Source organism: Prionailurus viverrinus, chromosome A1 (assembly GCF_022837055.1).
Source record: "Prionailurus viverrinus isolate Anna chromosome A1, UM_Priviv_1.0, whole genome shotgun sequence".
Classification (NCBI taxonomy): Eukaryota; Metazoa; Chordata; class Mammalia; order Carnivora; family Felidae; genus Prionailurus; species Prionailurus viverrinus.
In genome coordinates this window covers 42,163,884-42,178,851 of record NC_062561.1, presented here as the reverse complement: position 1 = coordinate 42,178,851, position 14,968 = coordinate 42,163,884, and the positions used below count along the sequence as shown (strand labels likewise).

At 35.1% G+C, this 14,968-nt stretch overlaps 1 protein-coding gene across 2 annotated transcripts in view; it reads left to right on the top strand.

Annotated features, from left to right (window-relative positions):
• The window catches only part of PCDH9 (protocadherin 9), a 928,690-nt gene that overhangs the window by 604,275 nt on the left and 309,447 nt on the right, over window positions 1–14,968 (top strand). For both annotated transcript variants that reach the window (XM_047867180.1, XM_047867163.1), the window contains exon 4: window positions 8,521–8,596. In XM_047867180.1, coding sequence (XP_047723136.1) covers window positions 8,521–8,596 — 76 coding nt within the window. The remainder of the gene's footprint in view (window positions 1–8,520; window positions 8,597–14,968) is intronic.

Here is a 14,968-nt window from a genome sequence, read left to right as displayed (position 1 = left end):
TCCCCAAACTAAACATACAGTTGAGTAGTGAAGTTCAAAAATAAGTTGACAGATCTATCCTAAAATGCAGCAGTCCTTAGCTGCAGATAGCCAATGGGTATGGATGAACATTCTTCACATCCGTGGAAAATGCTACTCAGCTTTATGTGGCCAGTTATCTTCCACACCCTAGTCCTTTTTTGTATAACACAGACAGCACTAAGAATCAAAACAAAAAATCATTTTAAAGTTGCTGGCACCTTTACATCCATCACCTATGGTCAGTGAAGTTGTTACACAGCTTTCTCAAACATAAACTGAACCTTCCCATTTGTCTCCAAATATTCTAAGATGTAAACAATGAAAGAGGAAAAAGGAAAGACTGAAGGTTACTTTAGTTATCATGTTTCATTTTGTTACTTTTTTAAATAAAGGCTTGTGGTTTTTTTTTAAGTTTATATTTATTTATTTTGAGAGAGAGAGAGAGAGAGAGAGAGAGGCAGGGAGAGAGGGAGAGAGAGAACCCAAGCAGGCTCTTCACTGTCCCTGCAGAGCCGAATGCAGGGCTCGAACTCATGAACTGCAAGGTCATGACCTGAGCCAAAATCAAGAGTTGGATGTTTAAACTGACTAAGCGCCCCTCATTTTCTTACTTTCAAAATAAGGCAGAACTTACTGTAAATTTCTTGCTGGAAAGACAGAGAACTTTTCTCATGGGAAATCACTTTTGGAAGATGGACAATGATGCTTCATTGCTACTACATCCTCGTTGGATTTCCTGGTTCAATTCTGGGTAAATCATTTTCATCTAGTAAATATTCATTATAAGCTCATAAAATGTGAAGTGTATATGTTCCTCAGAAAAACTTGATGGATTTGATTTCATCAATTCTTATTTGAGGTTGTTAACATTTCTGTATCTACCTGGAGATGAAAAAAATTGTTCAAGGATGTGCAAAGTTAAAATGATTCTACATTTGAGTCAAGAATAGTGTGCTCTAACAGTCTTATTACTCTTTTAGTCCTTTTATTTTTTGCTTTCACAAATTGGCAATGAATTCCAATCTAAGGATGGTAACAGACTAGGGATTGTTTTGGCATAAACTCATAATGCACCCCCCTTCCTTCTTTTTTCTCTCTAGGTTATTGTTAATTAGTGAAGGTCTCTCATTTGTGCACTGACCTTGCCTAGGTCTGCAGAGTTTGCAAGAATTAGAAGGAAATGACATTTTAAAAGCTGCTGGCCAAACACATCCTCAGAACTGGTAGACACTAGCTTAATGAAATTGACTTTTTAAGAAGTTGTGGGATATAGTTTTTGTATTGTCCACCATTTTATTCTTAGCAGCTAGAATGGTGTTTAGCATATAGTATGTGCTCAACAATATTTATTAAATAGCTAGATGAATGAATGAGTAGTGCTTCATGTTGAAATCAGAAAATGAGGGTCTGATTTTCATTGTAACTTACATAGACAGTCACTTTATTTCCTCATCTGAAAAAAAAATGTAACGTTAAAATAGAAAATCCCTAAGTAATTTCCAGCTAAAATAAGTAAATAAAGTGTACCTTAGCCAAACCATTTTAACATATGTATTCCCAATAAATAGGAGAGGAGAATGACTCAATTTGTCAGTTTCAAATAATAAAATGACTCATTATAAAATAATTCTGTACTCCAAACATTTCACTTATCACCAGTCAAAAAAGTTCCTTATGATTTTGTCCTTCAAAACTATTCCTTGTTTTTGATAATGGGCTCACTTTACTCACAATTACTAATAATTTTCATAAGCTATGAATCCAGAAATCTTTTTTTTTAATTTAAATTTTATTTAACTAATATCAGAAATCTTTTCTTGTTCTACCACTTTGGACCTCATGTTTCAAACATGAATGAAGAAAAACATGTGTGTATTAATAATGGTTTTCCTTAGTTGAGCCTGCAAGTATTGAGTAGTAGCAAATTAAATTTATAACCACAGATTGCTTTTTGGGTCCCATTTACCTTACTTTCTAATTTACCATGAGTTTTGCTCAATTCTGGATTTTATTAAGAGGATACAGGTGCATTGATTTTTAGATGGCAAGAAGCTATTGAGGAATTTGCTGTTGAATTGAATCAGTAGTTTCAGCTGAAAATGTGCTCTTCTGTCATTGTGCAGCCGCACCCTAGTGGACTCTAAGCCCAGGGTGGGTGATGGTCTGGCAAAGCTGAGGAAAAGACTCAAAGATTGCAATTAAGATGTAGGTTCATTGGGGGAACTTACACACAGGGAGTCCAGGAGCAGGAGACTGTACAAAGCATCCCCTGCTAAAATCTACATGCAGCAAGCTTTTATAATGTAGCAACTAGCCTAACAATTATCTGTAGCTGCTCCTTCCTTGCATGGCCAGTGTTCCAAAGAGATTGAAACCTGCCATCCAGACATTCTTTGTTACAAAGGAGACACTCCAGGTTGGTGACCCCAGGCCCCTGACCTTGAATGTTGAATTGTTTCTCTACACGTTCTGCTTGATGGAAATATAAAGGGGGGACTGGATCGGTACATTCTCAAGATAGTGATTAACAGGGCATTCAGGGTGTGTTTGTACAAACCAGCCATCCAGCACTGACCATATAGTCATTTAAATATTCCTTTTCTCAGAGCTTGCAACCTAAGACTACACTCATGACTGTTCTTTTTTAGATCTCAATTAAAATATGTTCTCTTAAGGGGCTCCTGGATGCTTAGTTAGTTAAGTGTCTGACATTGGTTCAGGTCATGATCGCAGTTTATGAGTTTGAGCCCTGCATCAGGCTCTGTGCTGATAGCTCAGATTCTGTGTCTCCCTCTCTCTCTGACCCTCCCCTGCTCTCTCTCTCTGTCTTTCTCTGTCTCTCTTAAAAATAAATAAACATTAAAATTTTTTTAAAAAATATGTTCTCTTAAGAATAAGGAAGGTCAAAATGTGTCCAATTAATATTATTAGAAGTATTTGTATTAAACTACAGTTTCTAGTCTCTTATTTTCTTTTAATCCTCTTTGGGGTGATTTCCTTTGCTACCTTAAGAGGGGACATATAGGAAAATACTATTTCAAATCAATAAAAAGCATATGTTCATTGGATTTAATGCTGAGGTAAAACAAATACAAGTTCACATATTGAACTTTAATACTATTTTTGTTTTTTACTTCATCGTAAGCAATTTCTGGCAGGTTGTGTGTATATGTATACTATTTAGAGATTAGATAGATGAATGATGCATTCGTATTTCTTGAATGTGGTTAAAAGAACTAAATCAGAGTTAGGAATATTTCCTTAAAAGATATTTAAGGAATTCTGCACAAATGAAACCATATTTAAACAATTCTAAAGTGCATTTTTCCCTACTTCCAACAATATTAGTGTGTAATTTTACAGAGAATAATTATTTTAAGTGTCAGTTATTAACTGGTAAAATTGTTTATTTGTCTTGTAATAATTGGCTTAGTGTGCCAACTTCTTGTTGTTATTTTGTGATTTGAGAAGGCAAGCATTTTTAATTGCAGTGATTTAGAATGTTAGGTAAAGAAAGTAAAGAAGTTAGAATAGCAGGGCAAGGATAATCAGATTGTTTAGCATTCCTTAGCTCAAGAGAAAGCCCACCTACTATCTACTAGATTTTTCCTTTTCTTTTTTTCCTAATTGCTATAAATGATGAAGAGGAATACTTAAATATTAGAATATGTTGTAATATTACCAAGATCATCCATGCAAATTTTAGTGTGGCCAAAATATTGAAATTTTAAAATATCGTATTCCATGACCAGACAATACCACTTTAAATACTTAGTATACACATAGTCAGATCTTAGCTTATGCTAATGCACACACAAAAACATATTAACAAAGTGTAATTCAACCAAGTAAAATCTTTACTAACTTCCTTTTCACACTTAACAATAGATTCCAAATATTTTCAGTATCAGTAAATATTAATATAATTTTAAGTATTGTGATATTTTCAATTGTATGATACATTATTTATTAATTAAATACCTATTAGGCATGTCGCTCATTTCTACCTTTTTGCTATTTTATGCAAAGACACAATGAACTTGACCACCAAATCTTTGCACCTAGGAATCCCTGTAGGTTAATGGGACTGTGATTGTAGACTTGAATGTGAGTCATTCATTGCTGAATAGAATAATATTCTGTACCAGTAAGAAATGCACAAGAGAAGCATTCAAGCAATGGTTGAGATTTCACAGATGACTCATTCTTTTAGCAACTCTTGAAGAACAGTGCCCAATATAGGAACATGTGTATCTTACCTGAGCATCTTGAATTTTCCCTCCCTTTCCTCTCTACTAATCTACACGAAAAAATATAGTGAAAGTGTTTGGTGATGTTTCTTAAATTAAACCAGTGTGGCCTCTTCTGACTTGCAGCGTCCTGAACCTTTATTTGTATGCATGGCCCTTTATGCTTGTGTAGAGTACAGAATTTCTGATGAAAGTTTCACATGGTTAGAATTCATATCAGCAGCTCTGAGATAAAATAACATGAAGCAGCTTTAGTAGTTACTGGTTCCCATCTTATTCTTTCTCAGGGCAGCCAGGGACCTAGAGCTAACTTGTTAGTGATACATCAGATAAACAAATGTGACATTCAAACCGTTAACAAGACATAGCCAATAATAATAATAATGTTTACCATGGGAGAAAACGGAATGGATAGGAACTAGATTTTAGGAAAACAAGAGTGCGAAGCCTTTGGAAAATCTGAAGTAGTCTCATGATAACATATGTTGTCCCAATTCAGTCAGGCAGCGCTTCACTGTATTTATAACGCAAATTGGGTATATTTCCATGGGGATAACCCAGAAGCAGAATTCCCAGAGGCAATAAGTAATAGCTTATCCTCTTCCTCTTTTTTGAATGTGCAAACAATTATAGGTTTCTTGAAAGGATAATGGGGAAAACCTTCACTTTTTTAAAGGAGAAACCATGTATTCTAAACTGTTGGTCTTTGGGGCGCCTGGGTGGCTCAGTCGGTTGAGCGTCTGACTTTGGCTGGAGTCATGATCTCATGATCTCACAGTTCGTGGGTTTAAGCCCTGCATAGGGCTCTGTGCTGGCAGCTCAGAGCCTGGAGCCTGCTTCGGATTCTGTGTCTCCCTCTGTCTCTGCCCCTCCCCTGCTCATGCTCTGTCTCTCTCTCAAAGATAAGTAAACATTAAAAAAAAAATTAACTGTTGGTCTTCGTCTATGGCTTCCATGAAAACAGCTTCCCCTCAGAAAGGCTCTGAGCTTCCATGATGTACTATTTAGGAGGCATGCCAAGGTTATGGGGTGCAGGCAGTTCCCCTACAAAAGGACAATACTTTTTTTTCCCCCCAGTGGTGAAGGAATCACATCTTTAAAACAGCTTGGCCCTGGGCGTTAAAAGAGAATATGCAGCTCTAAATTTCAAGAATGATAACTACTTTTTATTGAGTACCTACTATGTGTCAAGTTTTATAAACCAGCAAGACTTCTTGGCACTATTTTGTCCATTTTACAAAGCCAGGAACTCATTCAAAGAGGTAAAGTCACTTGCCTTGGGCCATTCTCTGCAGAGCAAGGACTCCTGGCCAAGAGGTCTGGTTCTGGCTTCTTCACCTGGTCCTGTTGTGCAACAGCTGAGCAAGTATTGTTGAATCCTTGATGACACTTACAACTCCTAATTCTGAACACTTCATGAATCCTTGTTTTCCTTCATTTCAGTCTATTCAGATCCTTTCCTTATATCTACCTTGAAATTTCAGACATTGTTGTACCTGCATCAATCATTATGATGATAAATTAAAGATAGATTTGCTTGATCAATTTGCTTCGTACCATAATATCTGTGTTCCAGTTCTTAGTCCGCGTGCATTACCACCCCCACTTCCCATTAGACTGATAAATTGTGCACACTTTTGCCAATTAAGACTTAAACATCTTTGAGTCAAATTAATTAGGAAATATTTCCATAAGCCACAGTAGTTTAAGCATTATATCACTCTAATTTACACTGTCATTACAAATAAATTATGCTAGATTTCTAACTTTGCTTATTCTCACTTATAAAGTGGTAAAGAAATATCATAATATACTATATGTGAGGTATATTTGAAATAATTTTCTTCTAATTCTCAGTGAAATTATAGTACTGTAAGAACTGCTGGGTTCAGGTATTACTGGTGTTGCCGATTTGGACATTTCTTAGGAGAAAAAAATATAGTAATTAAAGCAGTATTATTATGCTTAGAAGATCATAGATGGAAAATTTCCATTTTTCTTCTATGAAACATATACTTTATAATGGCTTATAAGGCCTGGAAATGCCTTATAAAGACTGAAGAATGTGTCCCATTGTCTTTCTCTGATATTTGACTTGTTTTACATTTAGCTGAGTTATAAGTAAGAAGTATTCCTCCAGAGATAGTACCAAAGATACTTTAATCACTGAAACTACAGACATTTTAGTAGGCCACTTTATTTATTTATTTATTTATTTATTTATTTATTTATTTAATTTTATTATTATTATTTTTTGGTGGTTTGTACTTGTTAGGCCAATCACTTTAAAAAGATATGTTTGAGAGTCATGTATAATGGGCAGCCTGGTCATTGTCCTTAATACTGTGTTTATTACAAAAGGATATTGATCAGTTAAGGGCATATTGAAACAGAAACAGAAAATCCTTGTATTGGTTTTCTCTAAAGGGTTAATTTCGCACGAGAGAGGAAACAGTATAATAAAAAAAATTAAAAATAGCCACATTTTTCTTTCTATACAAGAAGAAATACATCTCAGATATTAATATTCAAGTTTGACTGGTATTTTCATGTAGCATTCACCTAGGCACATTTCAAAATCTATTGGGGGGGGTTTGATGGTACCGAGATAGTTGTGCATGAAGGTGAATGTGCTACAATAGACTCAATTAGTACCATTTATGAGTATAGTTTATGTGATGTCGGCATCAGTTCATTAAAAATGTACTGAACTATCAAATCATTTCACACAGGTCATTGAACAGCAATAAAGGGGTATCAGCTCTTCTCCATTATGACTCTGAGCTGGATTTGAACCAGTGACTCATAGGAAATAGACTATGTTCTATTGTTGTCTATAAAAATGCATTTATAGAGTAGCAGTATATCTATAGCATTTTGTGTCTAATTGCATTCTTTTTTCTTTGAAACGGATACAATCTATAAATCATCTTCTGGAAAAACACTCAAGTTTTAGGTATTATAAAGTGATTATACATTATACATTTATATTTTATATACTTTATTATTTATATAACCATAGTTTTATTAAATATGAGTAAGAGTGGTCACATGTGACATGATATTGAAAGGTCTTTTGGCTGTTAGACCAGAATGAAAATTAAGTGCACTCAGACATACAGCACAAATTTACTACTCTCATATAATTCCAAAAGTCATAAATCTCCACCCCACACTGCTGTAAGTATTCCCATATCTTGTGGATTACATCAGCTAAAAGAATATTTACCAAGAGTAGTAAGCAACAATCTGTGCTGAAATGCACACTTTTATTTTATTAAAACATTAAAATTTATTGAAGTAGCCATCTACATATTTTAGGTCACTTCTGACAGTGACATTGTACAAACAGATGCCAAAATAATATTTCAAACATCTTTCTGCTGGAATGTTCTATAGCCAATGACTGGTAGTAATATCTGAGCCAGTGGCAATAATGACTTCATTGCAAAAACTACCTTAAAATCATTAGGTAAACAAAATGCCTATTCACTCAAAAGAAATGGAATGTCACATTATGTATGTATTTTATTCAGATCTATGGAACAAATATTTTCATATTTCTGCTTATTTCAAGTTTTTTTTTGTTTTTGTTTTTGTTTTTGTTTTATAATGGGTGGCCTGGTCATTGTCCTTAATACTGCGTTTATCACAAAAGGATACTGATTAGTTATGGGCATATTGAAACAGAAAATCCTTGTATTATTGGTTTTCTCTAAAGGGTTAAATTCACATGAGAGTATAATATATAAAAAAGTAAAATTAAAAATAGCAACTTTTTTCTTTCTGTACGAGAACTACATTTCAGATATTAGTATATTAATATTTTACATATTAATATATATATTTACATATATATATTTGTCTTTCTTGCTATCATTTTGACAATTTGCCCTTAGTTTTTTTGTTCTTAAATTAAGACCGAAATTCCTTCTTGTGTTTTGCAAGTTGGACATTACGTAGCAAATAGCAAATGATAAAGTTTGTTCCTAGCTTTGTTCCCAGTTTTATGTTTTCGTTTACATTGTGTCATCTGTTGAAAGTTGTTTTGCTGTTGTGTTCCGCTGCACCCATTTTACCTGAGAGGAGTGTTAATTGGCGTGTCCTGTGGTCTTCTTTGTAGTCGCAGCGCCGCGTTACGTTTCACCTCCCCGACGGCTCCCAGGAAAGCTGCAGTGACAGTGGTCTAGGCGACCACGAGCCGGTGGGTAGTGGAACCCTGATCTCACACCCTCTTCCTCTGGTTCAGCCACAGGACGAGTTCTACGACCAGGCCTCTCCGGACAAGAGGACCGAAGCAGATGGCAACTCCGACCCCAACTCTGGTGAGTCCCCTTGTCAATTCTGACTGCTTGGAGTTCTGGCTTGCTGTTGTGTGCGCTCGAGTTTTAACAGTGATTGGGGGAAGGAAGTACACGGACATTCGGTTGTTTGCTGCTGGCTTTATTGTTGTTGTATTCAAAATATTTAAAGTCTACTGTGCTTCTTGTTCTGTGGAATGCTGTTTTCCAAAGGCTTTTTTTTTTTTTAAAGATACAATGGTGATTGATTAAAACAAGTGTGAAGAGGGTGATAATGATTTTGGGGTTTTACTTTTTTTGTGTGTTTCAATTGTTGGGTATGTTTTTAAACAATGCATTGAACAAGTAGAAAGAGTGGGATGGAATTGGCAAATGGCTTTATTCTCCACAGATTCATACCCCACCTCAGAAATCACTGCCCCTTCAAAGTAAGCCCCTTGAAGTTCCTTCTCTCTTTGTCTTTGGTGGAAATTTTGGCAAGTGCTGTACCATTTTGGTGATGCTATTTACTGTTATTAGAAAGCATCACTGACTAGCTCACTTCTATTAAAAAGTTAAAAGTCTGATTTAATAATTATGTCCAGTCCAGAGTAATGACCATGATTTCTATTCAATTTAAGTTAAAACTGTTTTCAAACTCATCTTGAACCTGCATCAAACTGGTCGCCTATGGTGAGAGATGGGGATGGGGTGAGTTTTCCCTAATTTGCTAGCTGCTTCTCTTCTCCAGCTGTAGACATTAATGTGCCTCTGGCAGTTCTATGGTTGAAGTGGAATACCGAGGAGAGGCCAAAAAGCACAAAAAGGCCTTCATAACTAGTCCTGGTGTTGGTGGTCTCTGACTTCTAGGATTTTAAACGGACTCTGTTTCCAGGGTGGTGGTGGGGATCTTTTGTACGTATTACCTGCCCCCTCCCAAGCTGTGCATCCATTTCTCCATGTCTCTCTGATGTCTTTCTTCTCTTTGGCCTGTGTAGTTACCTTCGCATCTTCTTTCTGCTATAGTTTCTCCCTACTCCCACTTAGGAAGACCTAAGTGAATTGCACACCAGCTCTGGTTTTTAATCTTTCATATTATATATGTTCACCTATAAGTAAAACATAAGTGCATCTTTTTACTTCACATACCCAGAGGGGCAGGCCATATGCAAAGAGGCAACTTCTCATTATACAGCATTTGGTAGACTGGCCCACTGTCCGCCTTAGATTTCTTGGTTTTGATTAGTCTCTAAAGTACCACTGAATCGAAGTGGTTGCACTGAATTATCCTTTCCTGGACTTGTATGAAATGGTGACATAGGTAGGATAGCTCTTTCTAAGCTGATTTCCTGGTTTCCAACTTCCCTCTTCCCAGTTTTGAAACATTTCTTATTGGCATTAAGCTAAGAGTACCAAAACTGGTTCTTGGCTTCCTCTTCTGGATATGGGAATGGTTGGATTCTCTTATCTTCAGGCCTTAGCTAAAACTAAGACTCCATTTAGAGCAGATACTTTTATTCTATACAATTCACCAAAGATTTTTCATTTGTTTGTTTGTTTTGTTTGTTTTTACAGAAGTAAAGGGGGGAAAAAGGTATATAGAAATATGGTTAACCTAAGGTACCTTAGGCCAGAACTTTATCCAAAATGTGTAGCTACTCACCCAATGACTCCTTAGACCAGGGCAATAGCACTAAATGAGCTGCCAAATGGGAGAAGGCAGAAGAGATTCTAAAGCACCCCCCCCCCCTCCAAATAAGTCCCTTTTAAGCTTGAAGAGGCCCCCAGAGTTTTTACCAATCCAGTCACATGGAAAAAGAAAGCCAAGGGATGATGCACCCTTGCACACTGCAACATTCAACTCAACAAAGTGACTCCACCCGGGAGAATCATAGTCAATGAAATGTGTTAAACTGAACAGTGCTCCTTGGTGGAGACAGCATCCTTATTTATCTTTAGAAAAGAAGAAAATAGGCAGATAGGGAAAGGAGGAGCCCTGAGGGCCCCTGGAGGCCAACTATGCTTTTGATATTTAATGGGACTTAAAATATTAACTTCCTTTGTAAATGTCTAGAACAGAATTAATTAGAATAGCCTAGAAATATTAAGAGATTCATAACTAAATGGTAATTCATATTAGGATAGTATTATGATATATTATCTGAAAATTCTGTAGTCGCATTTTGTAATTAACTTTGAGGAATTTGTGAAGTGAGGTATAGAATAATTGAAGCACTAATCTTCAATAGTAATAATCTTGCTATTTAGATCTAAACTGTATTTTTTGTCTTCAGTGGGATTTTCTGTCTGTGGTGTGATAATTCTTGAAGAGCTAAGATTTTGTAGTAACCATGCTATCTTCATATAAATCATGAATGTAGGTATTATCTGTAGAGTTATTAAGTATCAAATCTGTATGGGTACCTTTTTTTCCCAAATATTAAGCTTCTCAGTAAAAATAAATCTTTAAAGATTAGTAGTAAAAAGTAACTTTTTTTCATTATATATTTTAAAAGAAATTAATGAAAATGGTATCTTATGGGGGAAATTTTTGGAAACATTGGGCTTTAATATAGAGTCTTGCTTCTTTTTTTTTTTTTTTTTTTTTTAAATTTTTTTTTTTTTTTCAACATTTATTTATTTTTGGGACAGAGAGAGACAGAGCATGAACGGGGGAGGGGCAGAGAGAGAGGGAGACACAGAATCGGAAGCAGGCTCCAGGCTCTGAGCCGTCAGCCCAGAGCCCGATGCGGGGCTCGAACTCACGGACCGCGAGATCGTGACCTGGCTGAAGTCGGACGCTCAACCAACTGCGCCACCCAGGCGCCCCTAGAGTCTTGCTTCTAAACACACACACGATGTACAATATTTTTTCCTTCCAATTTTATACTTTGGGTTTGTTGGCATCATAAATTTTATATTATATGAAGCTCATGAATTTTGAAAAAGGTGAAGAAAGTATGAAGGTCTTTACATACAGTGCCAAAAATAAGGTTTGCAAATTATGCTATAGTTTATGGTTTTTGTAAATAATATTGTGTAAAATCTACAGTAATCTTTATTTATCAGATATGACTCATGCCAATAATTTAGATGTGCTGGACATACAACTTTCTCTTTTTCTCACATTGAAAAAAAAATTCAAGCCCACATTTCACTAGTGTGGCAGAGACTTTACTTTTCTTTCCCCCTCAATTTCACAGGCTCTACATCATGCTAAAAAAAAGTTGAAATATTCTGGTCCCTGGGACATCCACCCACTCACATGTCTACTGAGATGCCCATTGTCTTATGTGTCCACATGGGTCTCAAATGATACTGCCTTCGCCCCAGTCCTCCTGGCTCCTTCAGGATTACTGCCATTTTCTTCATGCCACTGACGGGCAAAGAGTTTGCACGTGGCTATCTCTGGCCCATAGTGCCTAGATGTGTGGTATGTTTATCACCCTCTAGGATCTTCCTGCCTCCCTGGACTCTGACTCAGGTCTGTCTAATCCTAATCCTTTAGGTTTTTCAGAGTTCTGCCCAACAAGCACATGTAAAGTCTCTCCCTCTATTACTATTTCTTTTCATCCCTTTCCTTCCTAGCCAGGCTAAGTTAATGTTTTTAATGTCTGGAGTTGGAGATCCCCACTATATTTCTTGATAGTTTTCCACAAAGACACAATCCCCCCAATCTCTCTCCTTTTTTTTTGCTTAGTAGCTATTGAAAAAATAATCACCATGGTAGGTTTAGGATTTTGCAAAATAACTGATGCTTTTACTATTCTCTACCCTGTTTCATCTTCATCTATGCAATGAATACCAAAACCTGTATGAATAGGCTGGGGTAGGTAAAGGGATATATACAAGAAGAAAAAAAATATATGTATATTTCAAAATTATTTTCATAAATAATTGTGTAAAATGATATTTGTGTTTATTGCTAAAACAATTTGAGAGCATGCTTTTAAATTTTATAGTAGGTGGATATAAAAGTGATAATTAAAATAAATTATTCCCCTTTAATGAATTGGTTTTAAAAAACATATGGTGAATAACTCCAACACCATTAATCATTGATTACCACATGAAATTCAGTTCTCACAGGAAATCTAAGATATATACTTGACTAGTTTACTAATTTATAAAGTGAATTGGTGCCCTAGAAGCCTCCAGTGGTGACCAGTGAGTTTGTTTCTTTTTTCAGTGTCATAAAAGAATTTTTATGACAATTGCAGATTTATGAGTATGCGTTGGGTTTTAAATGATATCAAGAATTATTTATTTTGTTAGGTGTGATAATGGAATTGTAGTTTTATTAAAAGAAAGTCCTTATTGGTAGTGATAGATTGTGAATTTAATGGAGAAACAGTTTGATGTTTAGAATTTGTTTTAATAATACTCCAACAAAATACTAATAATGATGATAATGATGAGAGTGATGACAGGAATTAAACAATGAAATGTTAGTGGTTGTTGAGGTTGGATAATGGCTGTAGGGAGCTTTATTATACTGTTGTCTCTAATTTTTGAAAAGTTTTAAAATTCCTCAAATACAGAGTTTATTTTAAGTATACAGTGAGAGAGTGATATAAAGGTCAGAGTCAATATGTGAAATATACATGTTCTTCCTTTTTCTATTAATTGTTTTGATCCAAAGATATAGTGTATTTTACAAAACTATAGCCAGATGGTTTTGTATATAGCAAGCATATTTTATACATCGAAGTACATTTCAAATGGTGAAATAGCAATTAGACAGAGATTTTCAGTAATTACATTTGTATTTAGAAAACCAGAATGTAAATTGGTATATGCCTCCATTAAAGTCCTTTTGAGTAATATAAAGTCTTTGAAAAGTTCTCTTTAGAATATAGCAATAAAATCATTAGGCAGTAACTTCAGCCCTGCTCTGTTTGTATGACACCCAGGGGGAATTTAAGGACAGGGCATGACAAGCGTCCTACAGCAACCAAATAGATGGTATCTCTGTGTTCTAGGCACATCTGAGTCCCAAAGCATACTTGGTCAACTATGCCACAAATAACACACTCACATGCAGAATTTCTGGCACAGAATTTTGTCACCTTTTCTGCATATAGAAATTTATACTACTCTCAAATAGCAGAGTAAATAATATTTCCTTAAGAAGTTAACTCATTAATGTTATCATACACTCCAAGTATAATTCAATAAAATCACTACTTCTAAGAAAATAGTTAAGGGGATTTTCAGTTGAAGGTTGCTATTTAAACAACTGTAACTAGACTGATGAAACAATCTCACTAATTTAAAAGCAAACAAAAACAATTATGTGATCAGATCAGGAAGAGCTTATTACTACTAATTCAGAATAAAGGCTTAATCTTGTCCCATTGAGAATCATGAATAGAGTCATTTTCATATCTGGCATTTCTTTTAAATGTCACTTTAAAGGATTTTCTGCTGTTTAATCATGTGCAAAATTGCAGATTGTATTTACTTTATTAAAGCCCTATCTGTTCATATGCTCCTGATTCTACCTGGACTGTATGTGAATCAGTTGGTGAACTTTTCACTAAGGATAATTTTGATACTTGAGGATATTTATGCGATGGGTAATATTTATTCGGTCTACTTATGAGTCAGGAATGCCAGTAAATGTTTTAATATATTGCTTATGATCCCACACCAATAATACAAGTTGATAGTATTATAAGTCAACTGAATAACTTCAGAAACTTAAAGTTATTTGTCTAAAGCTACTTAGCAAGTACCTGAAGCAGAATGTGAACTTTAGGTGTGCCTGACTCAACAGCTTATGCTCTTACTATTCAGAGAAACTACCTTCAGTATACACATATTTTATGGCAGTGTCATCACTGACATTGAGCTTTAAATTCTAGGACACTAATATTATATATGTGTGTGTGTGTGTGTGTGTGTGTGTGTGTGTGTACACACATATGTATATGTATATTTAAATTTTTATATTTTAATTTGTATTAAACATATATTTTTAATTTTTATATTTTAATGTAAATATATATTTTTTTTATTTTTTACTTTTTACTTTTTTTATTTTCTTCTGGCTGCCTCAAGCCTCATGTACTCACTAGACCCTGTAAAAATGTTCCTTCTCAGGCTGTTGGAGAAAACTTTCCATGCTTCTGGGTGGACTTTAGGGATCTGGTTGATGTGAAGTTGGACTCACCTTTCTGCTCTCATGTTGGAGTTCTTGTCAACACTAATCTTATTTTTAAGAGAAAATTTGAGAAATTGAATCTTAAGAAGATAAGTTTATTGAATGGTCTGATAGTTAGAGAACAACTTGTGAAAGATCTCCTCTGGTAGTTTTTTGTTTGTAGGGTTTTTTTTTTTTGACATTGGGCTAATGACAATTTAGTGCTTCATAAAACCCTGCATATCATACCGTATAAAATATTTTCATAAAAG